This window comes from Telopea speciosissima, chromosome 8, assembly GCF_018873765.1.
Source record: "Telopea speciosissima isolate NSW1024214 ecotype Mountain lineage chromosome 8, Tspe_v1, whole genome shotgun sequence".
In the NCBI taxonomy this organism is placed as follows: Eukaryota; Viridiplantae; Streptophyta; class Magnoliopsida; order Proteales; family Proteaceae; genus Telopea; species Telopea speciosissima.
In genome coordinates, this window is record NC_057923.1 from 63,819,364 (window position 1) to 63,840,331 (window position 20,968).

The 20,968-nt window shown below is 41.4% G+C and overlaps 2 protein-coding genes across 5 annotated transcripts in view; both read right to left on the reverse strand.

Annotated features, from left to right (window-relative positions):
- Positions 1 to 202: 202 nt before the first annotated feature.
- Positions 203 to 2,490, reverse strand: LOC122670963 (S-adenosylmethionine synthase 5). Its single transcript, XM_043868020.1, has 2 exons — positions 2,405 to 2,490; positions 203 to 1,491 (listed from the first exon to the last, which is right to left on the reverse strand). The coding sequence occupies exon 2, from the start codon at positions 1,477 to 1,479 to the stop codon at positions 304 to 306; it is 1,176 nt and encodes a 391-aa protein (XP_043723955.1). The 5' UTR covers positions 1,480 to 1,491; positions 2,405 to 2,490; the 3' UTR covers positions 203 to 303.
- Positions 2,491 to 11,016: 8,526 nt separating this feature from the next.
- Positions 11,017 to 20,968, reverse strand: part of LOC122671907 — a 34,703-nt gene continuing 24,751 nt past the window's right edge. The window contains exons 18-21 of one of the 4 annotated variants that reach the window (XM_043869385.1): positions 12,713 to 13,459; positions 11,587 to 11,740; positions 11,339 to 11,412; positions 11,210 to 11,246 (exon numbers count right to left, since the gene is read on the reverse strand). In XM_043869385.1, coding sequence (XP_043725320.1) covers positions 11,224 to 11,246; positions 11,339 to 11,412; positions 11,587 to 11,740; positions 12,713 to 13,459 — 998 coding nt within the window. In that variant the 3' untranslated portion in view covers positions 11,210 to 11,223. Of the gene's footprint in view, positions 11,413 to 11,586; positions 11,784 to 12,712; positions 13,460 to 20,968 lie in introns of those variants that run through there. The other 3 variants (XM_043869384.1, XM_043869387.1, XM_043869386.1) reach the window with 3 other exon arrangements.

Genomic DNA, 20,968 nt, shown 5'->3' on the forward strand with positions numbered 1-20,968 from the left:
CCCTGTTCATGATGATAACACAAGGCACTAGGAGAAGAGTAGAGGAATTTCTTTTGTTTCAAGTTTTTTCCATAAACAAAATCTAAACACATTCCCTTACAATGGAGACGGATAACAAAAACAAGGACAAAATAAAGTTCCAAAAAGGGGAATAAAGAACCCACAACACATAATAGTTTGGAGAGCAACAACAGTACATGGCATGGCAAGTAGATTATTTGAAGGCCGACTGTAAACGAAGCGAGCGCTGATCACTGAAATGGCAGGGGTCGTCTGATCACTCGTCTACCGAATTTTAAGCTTTTAAGCCTTCTCCCACTTGAGGGGCTTGACCACCTCCCATGTGAAATCAGGGTCATCCCTGCCGAAGTGACCGTAGGCGGCTGTCTTCAAGAACCTGCCATTGCCTCCTCTCTTGAGGTCCAGGCTAATGGCAATCATCCCAGGCCTGAAATCGAAGGTCTCTTTGACAATCTTTAGGATTTCCTTGTCTGGAATCTTTCCGGTACCATATGAGTCCACAAAGACGGACAAGGGCTCTGGAACACCAATGGCATAGGAGACCTGGACAATGCAACGGCGGGCAAGCCCATTGGCGACAATGCTCTTGGCAGCCTGCCTGACGATGTAGGCACCACTCCTGTCCACCTTGGTTGGGTCCTTACCAGAGAAGGCACCACCACCGTGGGCTCCCCAGCCACCATAGGTGTCGATGATAATCTTCCTTCCCGTGAGGCCAGCATCACCATGAGGGCCACCAATGACAAAACGCCCTGATGGGTTAAGGTGGAAGATGGTCTTCTCGTCGAGGTACTTCTCTGGGACGACAGGCTTGATGACATGCTCCTTAAGGTCAGCGGCGATCTCATCGTTGGTGACGGTCTCATCATGCTGGGTGGAGATGAGGATAGTGTGGACTCGGATGGGGACCATGGCGCCATTGTCATTGTGGTATTCGACTGTGACTTGGGTCTTTCCGTCGGGCCTCAGCCACGAGCAGGTGCCATTCTTGCGAACTTCAGTAAGGCGAGCCCCAAGCTTGGTGGCAAGGACGTGACTAAGGGGCATCAGCTCCTCAGTCTCATCGGTGGCATAGCCGAACATGTGACCCTGGTCACCAGCACCAATCTCCTCAGGGCGCTTGGTGAGGTGTCCGTGGACACCCTGGGCAATATCAGGGCTCTGCTGCTCAATGTTGACCAGGACCTTGCAGTTGTCAGCATCAAGACCCACATCGTCGGACACAAATCCGATCGTGCGGCAGGTGTCGCGCACAATTTTCTCATAGTCTACGTCGGCCTTGGTAGTGATCTCCCCAAAGACCATCACCATGTTAGTCTTGGAACAGGTCTCGCATGCTACCTTGCTTTCGGGGTCCTGTTCAAGGCAAGCATCGAGTATCGCATCGGAGATCTGGTCGCACAGCTTGTCTGGGTGACCCTCGTTCACAGATTCAGATGTGAATAGGAAGGTATCCATTGTTTCAAGCTGCTGCACAGGAAACACATGCGTATTAGATACATCAATCAATATACATAAGTGACTGAGTAGCATAAAGAAGGCTAATGAACTAATCTAATCTCTCCAGTGTCCAGATTGGAGAAGCACAATCAAAACAATGGTTGATGATTTAAAGAAAGTAAGTCCATGAAGGAGTCTCAGTAAGCAGAAATTTATTGCCCATGTTTGTGGGAGTGGAACTGGAAAATGCATACTGAATATCAAGCGGAAATCCTAACTAGTGCACACAGATTCCTGGTACTTTCCCCCAAGTTAAACAATCACATAAATAGATTTTTTATTGACCCTGGGATTTACTGCTCCAGAAACGGGGGCAAAAAGACGAAGCCCCTAGCATACTGGGGAATAGAAAACAGCCAGACTAATACACCGTATAAAGAGGGGGAAACCCGGAAAATGAATTTGTTTGTTGTACCAAGATCATATGAGCAAAACTTCCGAAGGCATAATTTACTACAAAGATGGGGAAATTATGCGGCGTTAATCGAAGAACTACTAATTCGGATGCCAGATCTTGGAAACCACAAAGAAAATTTAAGAAATTACAACTCAGTGTTGACTCCCACTGAAGACAACAACAATAACAACCGCTTGAACCTCGTTAAACAACTCAAATCACGTAACGAAAACGCACGGAAAACTCATAAATACTCAGATCTGCAATCAAACTCGAGAACAAAAGAAACTCAAACACAAAACCTCTTGGACTTCCAGATCCGTTCCTGTGACTTAGAGAAGCAACAGAAGCTGGAAAGGCATTGAATTGAAACACAGAGAAAACCAATATTTGAGATAAAACCGCGAAGGAAACACCACTTATTCACATCAAATCTACAAGGAAGGGAAGAAGAGCACGAGGAAGAGTGGAGAAGCTACCTGAAACTAGAACTGAAAGAGAGTAAGGCCCTAGAGCTGTTGCTGCTGCAGATCTGGATTCCGAAAGCAAACCTGCGCCTCCTCCTCCCCCTCCTCCTCCTCCTCTACCAGTGAGTGTTTCAATTTCGTTCACCGACAGACACAATCCTATCCCCCTTCAACTTCCGTATTTATAAGCGCAAGGGTTCCGTCTGGATTCCTACCTTTTTTTTTTTTTTCTCTTTGTTCGGTGGGATCCAGATCAAACGGCTGTGCTTTGCTACACGACAGAAAATAAACTGTTGGATGACCGGCTATCCTGCGGCTAGAATATTTCGGAGTCGGTGAGAGGTAGTTTTTTAAGTTTATTACTGGCAAAAGCCAGTCATCCAGCTAGTCACCAACCCACACTAAATTCGTCGTCGGCTTCGCGGCTGACTCATCATTTTAGGTGTTAACCCTGCTTTACCTAAGCCAACTGCCAATGAGTCATGACTCGTGACTCGTGAGTGCTGACACCACGCGCGCGTGCTGTTACCATTTTTTCTTGATTGGTCTTCGATATTTTTTTGGTTACCAACCTAACTAATAAGAATATTTTATTAAAAAAAATGGAAGGTTTCTTTTTTTTTTTTTTGGTAAAAGAAGGTTTCTTTGAGTGAGTAGCATAAAGGAAGAAATAAACACGGATTTTCACACATGATTTTGTATGAACACCATATCACTTCATCAAGGGTAGAAATGGTATTGTACATCTAAACAAGAATGCCTACTCGGCGGCATATATGAGACCTACCACTAAAAAGATGGTAATCCATGATGAAGAGAGAATCTCTTTGTATACATGATTTAACCCTTTGATTGGACTGGAGAATGATATTTCAGACGTTCAATAATGTGGGACATGAGTCGTTAATGGATGGCATTCACTCTTCCCCAAGATCCAGTTGAGCCTTTTTCCAAGTGTTGATTATCAGGTTTGGGGGGCGTCCAAGAAGGGTATATTCTTTCTGAAGAGTGCATATCACACCTTATGTGCCCAATGGATTATGAAGGAAGTTGCAAAGCCAACACTAGCAACTATCTAGGGACATGCGGTGTGCTGCCCTTGCACCTTGACACAAGGGTGTATGAAATGATCACCACATCTTTAGAAAATTCCATCTTTTCATGGAGGCACGACAATCATTTCACACACCCTTGTGGTACGTAGGAGCTGTGCACCATACGTGCCTAGTTAGCATTCTTTTTCCCATAAAATAAATAATAAGGAAATGGAAGAGAGAATGCTACTTGGGTGTGTGCGGTGTGTTGCCCCTACGATATAGGGGCATGTGAAATGACCACCGCACTCCCATGAAATGGCAGAAAATCTTGGGGGTGCAACGGTCATTTTACGTAATCTGGTGTCTTGGGCTTCGGCACAGGGGCAGCACATCGCATGTGCGTTGTCTTTCCCTAAGGAAGTATTGCACACCAAATGGAGAAGAAAACTGTATATCACACCAATGCATTCATATTTTTTTGGTAATTTTTTGTTTGGGGCAAATACCAATGCATTCATATGAAACCCATATATTTACCGCATGTGATAGAAAATGATACATGAAACACCATGGACGCACATGCGCAAAATAAGTAAGATAAAATATCACTCCGCAAACTCATAGTTCATTCATTATTTGCCATATGACTAGCTGATATGCCATCTCAAGGGTTGGATAGATAATTAATGGTCTCAATAGCAATTTATGAGGTTTGATGAGGGGTGGAGGGCCACGAAATCCGGATCCACCTAAATGGTCTAAATAGAAATTTATGAGGTTTAATGAGGGCGGGGGCACCAAATATTATTATTTGAGGATCTAACCTAAATGGTTTGAATATCAATTTATGAGGTTTGATGGAGGCTGGGGGCATCGAATATTATTTGGGGATCTAACCTAAAACCTTAAGGCATTAGGTTGAGATGGGTCAAGGATATAATAACACACATATAAGGTTCTAGATAACTGATGTGGGACCATACCTTTATAACTCCCAACATCTCAACAAGGTCAAATGTCATCCCTTTAAAGAATGGACTAATGAATTGCTTAGGATGGACTTGTTTGCAATCCTTTTTAATGGAAGGGATTGATATACTGTCTCTTTATATTGGCATCATATACGCTTGGAGGGGAAGTGGAGTTTCGATGAGTATCGATTCATATACAAAAAAATCTGCATTAGAGAGAGAGAGAGAGAGAGAGAGAATGAGGGGATGTGCAAACTTCGATGGTGTGCCAGTCTTTTTCCCTCCTTTTGATTGTCTTGTTCAAGTTGTTAAATTTTCAAGAAGAGAAATGCTAATGAGAATACTCTCTACTTCATACTTTGATCACCCCCATGATCCAAATATGTAGAACGAGGGCATCTATATAGTCCAACTCTAGGGTTTTAACAAGTGCTGATTCCAAATACGGGGTGGTCTCCAAGAACATAATATAATGGAAGGATGTGTCGAAACCATGGAATTAAAACATGATATGATCATATCGGTCGAGAAATAGTCAGACCCAAGAGATATGAAAAAAATGGTTTTTTTTCCTTGACCTCTTGGGGGCATGCACTTTAATTGACAAACCATCGACCAACCGATCAAGCAATTGTTCACGATTTAAATCTCTGGTTGAAACATAGCTAGATATGGCAAGTTAGCTAGCTATGGTGAAGGAGTCAAACTGGCCCTGAATGGCTTGGATTTGCACCTAGACGTGTTAGTAAACTAAATTCTTTTTTGTCTCTTAAAACGTTTTATACACGCCACACCCAAAAGGTTAACTGGACTTATAAGACCACGAAATGACGGATGAAACGTTGGAACCTTTAATGACTATGTAAAACTATACATGACATTCAAGCAAACACCAACCATTGGGCTGAATTTTGAGCCAAACATTTTTTCTACGGTGATAGTTCCCTTCAACAGTGGGGGAGAAAAAATCCCTTGACCAGCTATTTTTTTGTCACCATGTGATGGGAAGGTCCTATCACAAACTCTCACGCGCTGGTTGTGGAGACGAAAGAATTCTTCCCTCGCCATGGGTGAAGGAAAACTTAATCTCTTTCTCTTTTAAATAATGTTTAAACAAAAACTTGAAACTCGAAGAAAGAGAAAGATTTAGAATTTTATGATTTTTGAACAGAATTATTATAATAATTAGATTACATCCGACACCATTTTAATGGGACCACAGGACAAGAACATGGCAGCAGTAATGGGTGTCAAAACCCCCCATGGCATTAATAAAGTGTTGTTGGGGTAGGGGTGGGTCAACCTCAAATAATAGATGGTAGATGGGTCGGAATGGACTATGGAGTGATCCATCAAGGTCAGGTTTGGTGACCAACCCACTCTTCTTTGTTTTTTTCTTATCCCAAGCAATTGTTCATGGATTTTGCTTTATGTAAACGTTTTTGTTACATGAGATTTCATAATTCCCTTTTGTCTTTATGATTGTTATAATAGGCTTGATTAAAGTTAGGGACTGTAAGGTCATTTTACATTGCTGACCGACACCCCACCCTACACCATGATTTCAAATATTGGTATTGGATCGGAACAGTTCTTAATAAGGGTAAATTTTTTCAAAAATTAAAAATCTTATTAAAATTTAAAACAAAATCATCCGTTGATAAGATTTTTATTCTCTCCAGTTCCCTGCCCGGCCCAGTTCCAAGTTTTTATAATAGAAGAATGAACATCAATGTCTCTGGTGGCTTGCATAATCAAGTTCTTTAATTTGATCCCTTATAACTAAGTCTCACAAAGAGAAACTTGTGCATATACCAACTCAACTTCAGTAGAGAGATCACAGTCAAGATATGATTTTTATTTAATGGTCATGTGATTGTTAATATTGATTTGAGACTAAAATCTCTCCTTGATGGAGGGACCCAAATCATAAACATCCTTAGCTTAAAGGACCCTATGTGTAATTTATAATAGGGAAAAAGTATCCTGAAAGGCAATGTAGCCCCTGTGTCACCCATAGAGGGGGGCACGAAATCACTATCCATGGGGACAAAAAATCCCAACCCTATTGATGCTTCCACATAAGCCCCCATTGACTCCATGCTAGCATAGAGGCCTTTATAATTTAGTCAAAACAGAAGAGTTCTTAATGGAGGGAACATGGCCCCGGCACATATGACAATTAATGGAAGAGCACACGAAAACTTCAACAAGATGACATTTCCACCTTTCATGAAAGTGATTTACCCTCTTATGTTTGGGTGCAGGGGCCATGCTCCCTCCCCCTTACCCCCACAGCGAGAAACCTTTTCCCCTTGTTCAAAAAAGAAAAGTCCCATAATTTTTAAAAAGGAAAATCTTGTCGCAGCCAAATTATGACCACTTTTTTTGTCTTTTAGTAACCACACATGTTTTTAATAAAAATTTAGATCTGATCATTTCATATAAGTAAAAAAACGTGCAAGACAAGATAGTAGCACAATGTAAGAATTTTATTTTATTTTGACAAAAAAATATATATTAAACTAAAAAAATGATACATTGACAAAGTTCTTACCTTGAGCATGCCTAGCTAGTTTAAAGGTTATCGCCATATAAAAAGAATCTCCCTCAATATGAAAGGAGATATTTAATCCTATAGTATTCATATACAACAAGTACTTTAGGTGAAGCTAGGGCAAGGAGAATTGGATGGACATCGAAGAAAATCAGTGATCTGATGTAAAAGAAGTGTGGTACTCTAGTCTCTAATGTAAGAATCTATTTTTGCCTCTGACTTCAAGAACTTTTTGAGAATTTAACAATTGGTAATCAAAAGAATATTATAACTTCTAAGGTCACCATTCAGACGACAACAAGAACCACCCTTATAAGTTATAGGACTCAGTTTCCCTTCAGTCATTGGGAAAGCGAATTCCTTGATCGTGAGTCGTTAATTATTATGGTAGTGAGATAAACATCATTAAGAGAGGAATAGTTTCTTCCAACTCAAGAAAAACTCTCCTAATATTTACTCCCTCCTCTCCCACCCACCACCCCAAAAAAAAAAAAAAAAAAACTCTCCTAACTAATATGGATAGAAGATCCCCATGATGCCGGAGTGGAGATTTTTTTTTCACACCTTCTTATATAATGAACCGTGAGGCTCCACACTGACATACTCTCTTCTCCTGAAATATGTGATCCCCCTACTAAACCAATACATCTCCCACTCTTTCATTGATATGTGATTTCCTACTCTAGTGTCACGGGAATCTTCTACCTAACTAATATATATCCAAAATATTACCAAATAAATAATGGTCAAATCAATTAGTTGCATCATGCAAGCCACAAGAACTAAATCTCACGAGGCAATATTCACCCTTTCCCTGGAAAAAATATAAAAAAATGGCTACCATAATAATTCAATTTTGCTAACATATACATACGTACATGAACATGATAAACATATATAGACTTATGCACACTTTCTTCCATCAGTTTTGGGAAATTCCACGTACCTCCCTTGCTTTCCAAATTAAGTAACAAGAACACCCACTCTGTTAATTGTAGACGTTAAACGTTATAATTATATTTTAATTGACCAAAATATCCTCATCTTTCCCAATTTCCCCAAAACCTCAAACTGTAAACCCATTTTAGGGTTTCAAAACCCCACGACGGCCAAACCAAAGGGCCGGCAGTGTGAATGTTACTGGCACACTTACGAACTCAACCGTAAAAACATAGGTACTGGCATCTTTTTATCCTCTCAAATTTTAGGTGGACGATTGAATTCTTAAGTAGGTACACTAGGTAGTGCACCACACTTATAAGGATACATGTTCTTTTTTAATTGCCAAAGATTTTTAAGACAGGGATACAAAAGGATTTTCAAAAGTAAGTTGAAAGTACATATCATAGAAATTTTTTGGGTACTTAAAATGACACTATTACCTTCATTGAGAAAAAAAATTATGTATCATATTGAAAGGACAAAAAAATTAAAATTATAAATTATTTAACACTGACGAGTGACGAGTGTCAATAAGAAAATATCCTAATTAAATACTTTAATGAATCTAATACAAATTAATTTGGTGGGGGAAAGATCTATGAGTCTCTCACGTCTCACCAACCCCCTCCACTTACCAGAGTGACGTGCATGGAATGGAATGGAGGTTTATGGAGTCCATTACTCCCATGAGTCAAGTGACACGTTTGGTTTAGTTGGAAAGAAACCAATAACACACATTAGTTTGTACAGACATTAGTGATAGATGACGCTAGGAGCGTTAGGTATAAGAAGTGGGGTTCTCTGAATAATGCCTCAATAAGTATATTTAAGTGTATTTAGAATATGTAATCTTCTTTTGATTGTTCGTTGTTTTATTCTTAAAAAATTCTTTTGATTATTCGTTGTTTTATTTTTAAAAAATTCTTTTAATTATTCGTTGTTTTATTCTTAAAAGATTTTTTAAGCAACTAACGCTTCTTAAGGGCATCAAAAGTAATGCATTAGAGGGATCCTACAGTGAGTCTTGTAAGGGTGTCAAATGGTTGGTTACCAAAATCGAAATCGAAATAGAAATATTGAGGCAAAATTCCGTTTTTGTTGGTTTTGATTTCTGCCCGGTTCAGTTTTGGGCTTTAATCGGGTTGACTTAGCAAGCACTATTGGTCCATTATCGGATTGTTATCAGTCCGGTTTTGTTTTCCACATATACCTATTTAAAAAAGAGTTCAAATCTGCTATCCACATGGGGATGGGTAGGGACAGATCTGAATCCTCCATGGAGGCGTGGGAGATCTGAACCCTCCATGAGAGTGTGGGACCTGCCTCTAGGATATGGGACCCACGCCCCATGGAGGGGTCAAATGTGTCTCCACCCGTCCCCATGTGGATAGGTGATCCGGATTCCTGTCCTTGTAGGTAGGAAGTTCTCTCCCATTTTTTAAAGAATCTGGACCACCTACCCACATGGGGACCCACCTCTAGGGTGTGGGATCCACGCCCCATGAAGGGGTCAGATGTGAACTCCAAGGAATCCACCCACCTCACCCCTCACCAATGAAAATATAGAGAATAGTATCATTCAAATGCAGTCCACATTGGTCAGAATAGGAGACAGACTGACAATGTGGATCCCATAGCTCATTAAGTGAGGGTGTATATTGGAATCTGCACTATGGCTGTATATGCTTATATTTTCCCCAAAATAAATAATGCAAACTATCAGTGTTCCATTTTTCGGTTTGAGTTCTATCCATTTCTAAAACATTCAATTACTCAAATCTTTTACCAAAAAAAAAAAACTCAAATCGAAACATTAAGCATTTAGTTCAGTTTGATTTGGCTGTTGCGATTGTTTTTCTTCGGTCGTTATGACTAGTTTGGATTGGAATTTGACACCCCTGGCCCTGGTTTCCAAATAAAAGCATCGATCACTCACCATTCACCATCCGATGTGCTCTTGGGGAACACTGTGTGTGTCTGTCAAGAAGCCTTAGATTGGCTTATGCAAGAGAATGTTAAGGACAGGAATTGGGAAAAAGAGTACTTGATCGCATGGCCAGCATGGTTCCTGCACCTAAACATAGAACCACCCTACCCCCATGGACAGGTGGATATCCCACCCAGGTCAATGCTTGCATGTAATCCCATTGGCCAATGCACGCACGCAGGCTCTAGAGGCCCAGGCTGCATTCTCTTGCCCTATCTTGTATAATATATCTCAACTGATGAAATGTTTTGAATCTATATGTTTAAAGATGTTGAAACTTGGCTATTTTGGTAAGTACCTTATAGTTTTTCTCATTTGAAAAAAAAAAAGAGTCCCCTCCCCCCGCCCCCCAAATTTTTAAAACAGAGACCGGCCAGAACCAACTGCACCTGACCCACATAACACCTTTATTGGAAGCATATGGTTCAAGGCTGGTCCTCAATCTTCTGAGTGCAGGACTCGAAGAACCTGGTAATACAAATAAAGTAGCAGTTTCAACCCTTCAAAGCTCACTGATGATCACCACTAGGAGGCAGGAGGTGATCCTGTTCTTGGAACTAGTCAACAACTGTACCTTATTTCATCGGCTCCATGACATTGAATAGTAAGATTTTGTCATTCGTACAGTGGAACCATATTTCAAGCCTTAAGAAATGGGACAACCTTAGAATTCACCATATGTTTAATCAAGATGTAACTCCAGCAGCATTGCCTAGAGGCCAATCTCTAATCCGTGAGCCAAAATAAGGGGCTGACCCATCATTCATTACCTGCCTCTGCAAGGCACCAACTGAATCGGATGGATGCATAACACTACATTTTTCAATGCTGAGGAATCTTTCATCACTCATCAGTAACTCCAGACTGAGGATAATGGTGGATTGAATTCTCCCTTAGTATGCAAGCACCAAGCCTCCAGAGATCAGAAGCTGATTCCATCCCTACCTCCAAAGACAGACCCGTTTCTGCTTCTATATAACACTTCCTAGATTGAGATTGTTTTAGATTGGAAATTTGACAGTCATTAAATAGATCTTCAAATTGGCTGATTATTGACAGAGATCCACCTTAGAGAGGTGGGCCATTAACCATCCAATGGACCTCACTACATGATAGCTGATTTCACTCAGAATCACCTGTAAAAAGTGAATCTATGTTATATTGTATTTCAAAATACTTGCACCAAGCACCAAATGCATATGGCTGCATAAATAATTGCACTCACATTGCAATGCACCATTTTAGGTCAGAAATTTCATTTGCACAACCAGCTAAGTTGTGATTCTATCTGCACATGTATGTTCTGCATCAGAATGGCTACTGGTAAAACTACCAGCAAGTACCCTACATTTCCCCTTCAAGATTACCTAAGAAATCAAATAATACAAGAAAATTTATCCATGTACATCTTATGCATTACTTGTACCAAGTATAATATGGCAGGAAAAGTTCACTTTATCTTCCATATCATGGCACGTAGAGAACACAATCGTTTGCATACCCCTTCCAGCTACCACAATTTGATACTGATTTCTGAAATCAGCGAAGATGAGAGAAACAAAAATTAACAAGATCTTCATCATAGTGGTCTAGATCAATACAGATCTTCTACGGGCAGGGCGCCGTAGAGGATCACAATCCGGTCTAGATAGTTCTGTTACTTTCATTGATTATAAAGGATTAAAACTGTTAGATTTGTCAGCTCACCTTCCACAGGCCCTAGCATCCAGTGTCTCTGGTTCTGGTACACTAATAATCAGAGAAGCACACTCCTTAAGTTTACCATGTTCTTCAAGATGCCAGCACCTGACCCGCTGATCAAGTCCAGTAGAGAATACCCAAATCCCATCGGTCCAAACACCTTCATAACAAAAACAATGGTAAAACATCTGCGATCAACACATCAGCATAATTAAATATAAACATATTTTGATTTTTCTTGCACCATCATTGGGAAAATCTCAAGAAGATTCAGAAAACATTCTGGCATTTCTTGCATTGTCATCTTGGTTTTCCATGGCAGGGGGGCTGGAGTATGCCTTTGTGGTGCTTTACCCTAGTTTCTTTTCCTGTTCTTTTGGGTTTTCTTCTCTGGGTCTTATGCTGCGTCTGTTTTACCTGCTCTCTCATTAAATAAATTTCTGTGATTGCCACAAGGAATAATAATTTTATTATTATGTCGTACATTATGACCCTCCCCAGGCCCCGCAGTGGCAGGAGCCTCGTGCACTGGGTACGCCCATATTTCGATTTCAAAAAGGAGTATGTTTCTCTATTAATCGTAGTTTTTAAAACTGGGTCGAGGTCAACTGAAAAGGGCTGGCCCTGATTCCCATTTCTGGTTTTTTATCGGTCTTGAGGAGAAACCAGCCAAAACCAGGAAGGAAAAAAATGCAAACAAAAAAATAAGGCGGTTCCGGTTTTGCCCAGTTTGACAGCCGGTTTGGTCCAATTCTAAAAACTATGTTATTAATCAACAGAATTCAAAAAAATAATAGGCACATTTACATATTCGTATAACACTAAATCCCTACAAGTGAACATCTGGTCGGATCAACAAAACAAGAGGAGAAAATGATGGAAGGTATTTAATATGCATAAACAAACAAACACGTCTTTCACCACATAAATGTGCATCCATGGAGACAACAATAGAAGTTGAATAAAAAATGACAAAAAGAGGGTTGAACGAAACACTGCCTACCCTCAAGCAATTCAGCATTCCAGCACAAAAATGAACAGGGACCAATATTACATAACTAATCAACATCTAAAAGAACTTGTAAATGAAACAATTATGTTATAATTCAATCAAGAGTTGTTTTTATTTTACCTTTCACAGCAGAGCTGTGAGCCGAGGCAATTCTCTCATGATAAAGAATTTTGATCCTACATATATTGCTCCCACCACAAAGAGAAAACTTCATATTGCCCAGTTCAGGGATATGGTTTGCCACATCAGAGGAGTTCTCATTCTCAGAAACATGGTTCATTAGTTCTGGTGCTACATCAAATGCGAGACAGTGGATTGATTGGTCATCCCCCCCACTTACAAGGTAGTAAAAAGAACCAGATTGATCATTTTGGCCATCCCTACCCCTTGAAACATGAAGACAATTGACACCTGATTGGTGAACATGTTTCATAACATCCATGGCCTGTACTTCACAAATTTCAGATGAGGAGTTATCTGCAAGCATGTCTGACTCGAGGCAGGTCGCAGTATCTATAGATCGGGAACAAGCAGCTGCACTGTTTACCATATTATTTATTTTTGACGAAGCTCCACTTGCTTCAGAATCAGAAATATGGCCACTAATACCCTCCCGGGTATCAACTGTACCACTTGTACTTCTGGTATCTGTTTTTGAGGACAGATTACTTATTAATCTCCACCATCGGCCCCCTTGGCTTCCTCTTCCTGTTCGTGGCCGTTTCTGACAATCAATCAACTTTTCAGGTTGAAGCTTTGATATCAGTTGCATAAAACCCTCAACACTACCAGTCAGATCCCAGTAGGTAAAACTTCCATCAGTGGATCCACCAATAACAATATATGCATTACCAATCTGGCCTTTATCTGCAAATCAGGTATATGGTATATAAAAAATTTTAGTCCAACAAATTTTCTTCAGGCTGAACCACCAACTACGAAACTGTAAAAAAAAAATCTTGCAAGTCAGATATGGCAACAGAATGGACAAAAATCGTGGCATTTAGAGTGTCATGAGATCTGAATTTAGAGAATTCCCAAATGCTCTCCTCTTCAAAACAGATGATATATTTCGCTTTCTACATACTTATATATACTCAAGTTTTAGCTTTGACTTTATAACCTGTGTTAACTTGTTCAATCAAAATTTCTTTGAGAGTTTGAAGTAAAATAAGAGAAAGTCCATTTGATATTCTACCTAAAAACAGTTGGAACTTAAAGATGGATCGAATCTAGTAAGAGAGATGAGATTTACAGCAAGAAGAAGAAGAAGAAGAGAAGGGAACAAGAGAATTGATTGTGTGTGTTGAGCGATTCTCAACACACATATTACTTCATTAATAATCTCTTCTAAATTACACAGGCCTCCCTAGGGAGGTAAAGGGAAATAAAATAAGAACAAGAAAAATACAACTTGGTCATGTCTTATAATATGACAATGACTGAACTACCCCCACAAGATATACTAACAACTCTAACACTCCCCCTCAAGCTGGAGAATAAATGTCATACATTCCCAGCTTGCACAATAGGGCACTAAATAGACTAGGAGTGAGACCCTTGGTGAAGATATCTGCTACTTGATCACCTGTCTTCACAAAGGGAGTACAAATGCACCCAGAATCTAGCTTCTCTTTGATGAAGTGACGATCAACCTCAATATGCTTGGTTCGATCATGTTGAACCGGATTATGGGCAATGCTTATGGCAGCTTTGTTGTCACAATAAAGTCTCATTGGCCCTTCAGTTTCAAAGCTCAAGTCTTGAAGAAGCCTTTTCAACCATATAAGCTCACATACTCCATGGGCCATGGCCCTAAACTCGGCTTCTGCACTGGATCTAGCTACAACTGGTTGCTTCTTGCTCCTCCAGGTAACTAGATTACCACCCATAAAGGTACAATACCCAGAAGTAGATCTCCTGTCAGAGATTGAACCAGCCCAATCAGCATCTGTGTAGCCTTCAATCTGCAAATGGTCATGCCTGGAAAATAGAAGATCTTTTCCTGGACAGGATTTCAAGTATCTAATGATGCGATACACGGCATCCAGATGTCCACTTCTAAGAGCATGCATGAACTGACTCACCACACCAACTGCATAGGAGATGTCTAGTCGAGTCAAGGAGAGATAGATTAGTTTCCCAACTAACCTTTGGTACTTACTTGCATCTATAAGAGAAGAACCACATTCATCACCAAGTTTATGATTCGGATCAATGGGGGAAGTGGCTGGTTTGCACCCCATCATCCCTGTCTCCTTCAGAAGATCCAAGACAAATTTCTTTTGGCAAATGTTGATTCCTTTCCTTGATCTAGATACTTCAATACCCAAGAAGTATTTCAAGAGTCTAAGGTCTTTGATCTCAAACTGTCTAGCCATATAAGACTTCAATCTGTTTATCTCAGCAACATCATTCCCAGTCACTACAATGTCATCAACATAGACAATGAGGGCTGTAACTGTACCATTACCTCTCCTGATAAACAAGGTGTGGTCAGCTTGACTCTGATAATATCCATTCTTCAAGAGGGCTTGTCTAAATCTCTCAAACCAGGCCTTAGGAGAATGCTTGAGGCCATAGAGAACCTTCTTCAAGAGACACACTTTCCCTTCAGCTGAGGGACACTTAAAACCAGGTGGAGGTTGCATGTACACTTCCTCTGCTAAATCTCCATGAAGAAATGCATTCTTCACATCTAATTGGTACATTGGCCAATCTTTATTGGCTACCACCGAAAGAAGAACCCTGATTGAGTTATGCTTGGCTACAGGGGCAAAAGTCTCCTGGTAATCAATGTCATACACCTGACTATACCCTTTTGCAACCAGTCTAGCTTTGTACCTTTCCACTGTACCATCGGATCTATATTTGACTGTATAAACCCATCTGCATCCCACTTAAGTTCTCCCCCTGGGAAGATCAACTAGTGTCCAAGTATTGTTCTTCTCTAGAGCCACCATTTCCTCAGTCATTGCTTGCATCCATTTTGGATCAGATAAGGCCTCTGTGACATTTTTGGGAATAGAAGAAGACTCAAGGGCAGTGGAAAAAACAATACCTATAGGAGAAATGGAGTCATAGGAAACAAACTGGGCTATGAGGTTAGTACAGGCTCTCTTCCCCTTTCTCATAGCAATGGGAAGGTCTAATTCAGAAGGAGAGGAATTACCTGACTGAGGAGGATGAGACTGAGGATGTGGATCCAAAGAGGGGTTTCGGCAGGGTTGCTTATACCATGGTTGCTTCCCTTTTTCCTTCAACAAGCATTCACCTCTTGTGAATACACCATCTTCTTTGAATCTTATTCCCTTGTATTCTTTTTTCCTGCTCGCATCACCACCACTACTAGCATCAATATCAACAACACCATCAGCACCAGCATCATCAACAACATCCACTTCTTTGTACTTTCCAATATCAAATAGGAATGGGGAAGTGGAGGTAGGCAAGGGAGATAAAAAGGGAATGGCATCAGTATTCTGTTCACTGCTAGTACTCTCCCCCTGAACAGAATGTTGAGGGGAAGAAAAGTAAGGGATAGATTTAAAGAAGGTGACATCTTTGGAGAGAAGTCGCCTTCGGGAAGGAGGATGGTAGCACTTATACCCTTTGGTTGAATCAGAGTAGCCCAAGAAGATGCACTTGAGAGCTTTGGGGTCAAGCTTGGTACGGGCTGATTTGTTGACATGAACATAGCAAACACAACCAAAGACTCTCGAAGGCAAGGAGAAAGCTGAGGATTGAGGAGAAAGAAGAGCTAGGGGAGATTTGGAGCCAAGGAGTGGAGTTGGCATCCGGTTAATAAGAAATGCAGCGGTAAGAAGTGCATCAGACCAGAAGGTCTTAGGCACATACATACCAAAGAGAAGACCCCTAGTGATTTCCAGTAAATGGCGATTTTTGCACTCAGCCACCCCATTTTGTTGTGGGGTATCAACACAAGCCAGTTGATAGAGGATGCCATTATCAGTAAAGAACTGTTGGAGCCCCCTATACATGTACTCACCCCCCCTTATCAGACCTAACAATTTGAATGCGGGTACCAAACTGAGTACTAATAAGATGATAAAAATCCTTAAAAGCATCACAAACATCACTCTTTTGTTTCAACAAAACAGTCCAAGTAGACCGAGAATAGTCATCCACAAATGAAACAAAGTAACGAAATCCAAATAAAGAAGTAGTGGGAGAAGGTCCCCAAACATCAGTATGAACAAGAGAAAAAGGTGCAGTAGATCTATTACCACGATAAGAATAAGATGTGCGACAATGTTTAGCAAAAAGACAAGATTCACACTGAAAAACATAAGATGAAGGAAAAGAAGTAAACAAGTGGGGTAACTGTCTCCTCATAACAACAAAAGAGGGATGACCCAAACGCTGATGCCAAAGCATTACAGACTCCAAAGTACTATGGTCACTCCGACCACAAACATAAGTCAGTGATGATTGGGCGAAGTAACCGTGGTTCAAGAAGATAGAGCCCTCCTTTCTCGCCCACGCAATAACCCTCTTTGTCTCCAAATCCCGAAAGACACAAAATAAGAAGGAAAGAAAGTGACACAACAATGTAAGGATTTGGTTAGGTGACTCACTGATAATAGGTTAATAGCAAAATCAGGAAGATGAAGGATAGACTCGAGGGAAATAGAAGGAGTGACTCGCACATTACCCTTACCAGAGACAGAAGAAAGGGAACCATCAGCAACCCTTACCTTGTCCCAGCCAGAGCAAATGGAGTAGGAATCATAATACTGTGACATACCAGTCATGTGATCAGAGGCTCCAGAGTCAATAATCTAGGTGGGTGCAGTAGGAGGGGCAGATGAGACCTGCAGAACTGAGGCAGAAGTAGAAGACCCTTCAGAGGGAGAACCAGTAGCAGACGCTCCAAGGTGAGACATCAGGCGACGGAGGGCTGCAACATCATCCTGTGAGAGGGAATCAGAGGCCGGCTGGGGTCCAGGTGACTCAGACTCAGATATCACGGAGTGAGCCCTAGCTCCCCCTCGCTTTCCTCCCCGAGCACTGGATGAACTACCACGCATACCAAGGGGCTGTCCATAAAGATCCCAACACCTGTCCTTGGTGTGTCCAAGTTTTCCACAATGATCACACTTGTATCTCTCACGGTGATCTCCACGAGGTAGCCCTGCCTTTCCCCCACTTTTCCGGTCTGTGGGAACCGGAAACAAGAGCAGATCTCTCTGTTGATGGTGCAATATCCATAGTGGTTCTCCTGGTTTCCTCACTTTGCAAGTAGCTGCACACTTCATCCAGAGATGGAAAGGGATATCTTCCTAAGATTTGCAGGCAAAGAGGCTCATACTCTGGGTTAAGACCTCCAAGCAAAATAAGGATCCTTTCCTTTTCTTGACTCCTGTAGACCTTTGCCTGATCATCAGAGTTGGACAACTGGAGGTTGTTATAATGATCATATTCCTCCCACAAGCTAATAACAGAGTTGTAGTACTCAGAGATACTCCTATCACCCTGTTTCATATGGATGATTTTTTGGAGAATTTGATACACCTTTGTTGCATCTCCAACTCTATCAAAAACTTTGGAGACACTATCCCAAACATATTTCGCAGTCTCCTTGCTCATAAACCTCCTACCTATCTCAGGTTTCATAGAGAATATAAGCCAAGTCATAACAGTGGAGTTCTCAGTCTCCACTTGAGATAGCCTGGATCAGTTGTAGCAGGAGTTGTGATAGACCTAGTAATGTAACCCAACTTTCCCCTACTGCGTAGGGATAACTTCACAGACTGAGACCAATCCAAGTAGTTGGTATTGTCCAACTTCACAATAGAGATTTGAGTGTTGGGGTTATCAAAGGAAGCCGTGGTTGGAAAACCACTACTTAGGCTGCCAGGTGTAGTTGGTCCACTGACCTCAGAATCTTGTCCAGACACAGTAGACATCATGGGCAGACACTCCTACAAACAATAGTGGGCTGCTCAAATGGGGAGTACCCTCAACCCAAACAAAGTAGGCAGACCAGCAACCAAGTCCCCAACAGCCAAAGCAACCAAACAGAGAACCAATACCAAAAAACAGCAAGTGTATAGGCGGTAAAGGCTTGTATAACATCAATCAAACTGCTCTAATACCCAATAACCTTGACCCATAGCAACAACAGTGTAAAAAGAACAAACAACTCCATTCGGATACACCAAAACACATCCACGATCATCGAGCTAAAAAAAAAAAAAAGGCCGGAGACAAAAAAAAGCGACGGTACCTTGAAAGTGTCACGGTTTGGTGCTATGCTCCTCAAGCAGGCTCTTTCTTCAACCGAGTGGTGGGGGTTCAAAAGGATACCCCTAGGCGATCCCAGCAGCAGCAAACCTCTTCCCAAAAAATGAGAAGATGAGGGAGAAATGAGAGAAACACTCCTTCGTGGCGGAAAAACATGGTGGTCGTAGAGCTTCAATCTTCAACAACACCACTAAACTTCATCCATGGTGTGTGGGTTTGAAGAATGAACCACCAAATAGTGTAGTATGTGTATACTTCACATAGTACAGCCTCTAATGGAACCCCTTTGTCCTCTTAGGGTTCCAAAGAGAGGTGAAGAGCAAGACAGCAAAGCTTAGTCGACTCTCAAACCAGATTGCTCAGCTCTGATACCAAGTTGGAACTTAAAGATGGATCGAATCTAGTAAGAGAGATGAGATTTACAGCAAGAAGAAGAAGGATAGAAGAGAAGAGAAGAGAAGAGAAGAGAAGAGAAGAGAAGAAGAAGAGAAGGGAATGAGAGAATCGATTGTGTGTGTTGAGTGATTCTCAACACACATATTACTTCATTAATAATTTCTTATAAATTACACAGGCCTCCCTAGGGAGGTAAAGGGAAATAAAATAAGAACAAGAAAAATACAACTTGGTCATGTCTTATAATATGACAATGACAGAACTACCCCCACAAGATATACTAACAACTCTAACAAAAACATACCTGACGGTCAACAAACACATCACTACGTCCACTTTTCTAGTTTTTTCTATGGGTGAATAAAAATTTCATTACCAAAAGAGAAGAGGAAAACAAGGGGCCCCGAGGGGGAGAAGAAAAAATAAAAAGCCAGGCCCAAACTTAGCTAAAGCCCAACAGAAGCAGCAAAAGAAACATTAGAGAGGCCCCAGGAATCAACAATGAGCCTGTTCCTTGGGGTGTCGAAACAAGAGGAAGGAGCTAGCGATAACTTTGCTTTAATTTCAAAGGAAATGGAATCCCAAATCTTTTGATATGAGCGAGAATTAGAGGTCCATTTCCTGATATTGCGCTCCATCCAAATGTGGTTGAGAGTTGCACAAAAAGCCATTTTGCCGACTGAGTCACAAATAGAGGGCCCAACAAAGGTCATATCAATCCAGATCCATTCCCTTGAGAAAGGGAGAATTCTTCTGCGAGCAGGCCAGCACTTGGACAGGATTCCTTTCCAAATGGCAGCAGTAGTAGGGCACTCAAAGAAAAGACGATCCAAGTCTTCAGTATTGTTCCAGCAGAGGCAGGAGAGACTAAGATTTGTCTGGTGCGAAGAAAAGCCTGAGTCGAGAGGCTTTTGGTGAAGATTCTCCAGGCAGTGAAGCAGTGACAAGGGATGTGATGCTTGAACTAAAGAAGCTTGCGCCAAGGGACCGAAGGTCCTTTCAGATGGACGAGATTCCACACAGCCTTGGAACAGAAGGAGCAAGAATTGTTGGTCTTCCAAGTAACACAGTCACCTCTTGCCGCAGGCCTTCTGGGAATGGAAGGAAGCTCATTCCAGATGAGACCGAGGGAGGTGGAGGAGGAGGGGGGGGAGCCCAGCCAGCTTGATCGATGATATCAGCCACTAAGGATAGCCTGTTGAGACCCGAAGCATAAATGATTCTCGGAGTGACCACGTGGAGAAGAATTCCCATGGGGTGCCAGTGGTCCAACCACAGGTAGGAGGACAGGCCATCACCAATAGTGGAGCGAATGACTTGGAGGACCAGATGGCAGCAAGCAAGGATCTTATGTCAGACCCAAGAGGCATCAAATAAGACCGGGGCAATCCAGATTGAGTCCTGGCGAAGAAGACCTGAATATAACCAGTCGACCCTGATACTTTTCTGCTTAGAGGCAATCTTCCAAATAAGCTTGATGATACCCGCCGAGTTCACTTCTTTTATTCTTCGAATGCCAAGATCGCCTTCTTTTTTGGGAAGACACACAGCTGCCCAGCTGATAGGATGCAGGAATCTAGAGGAATCATTGCCCTTCCAAAGAAAAGAAGCCATGAGGGACTCCAAGGACTTAATAATGGACTGAGGGAGCCCAAAGATGCCAGACCAATATATGTAAGACGACTCTAGAACTGATTTGATGAGAACCAATCT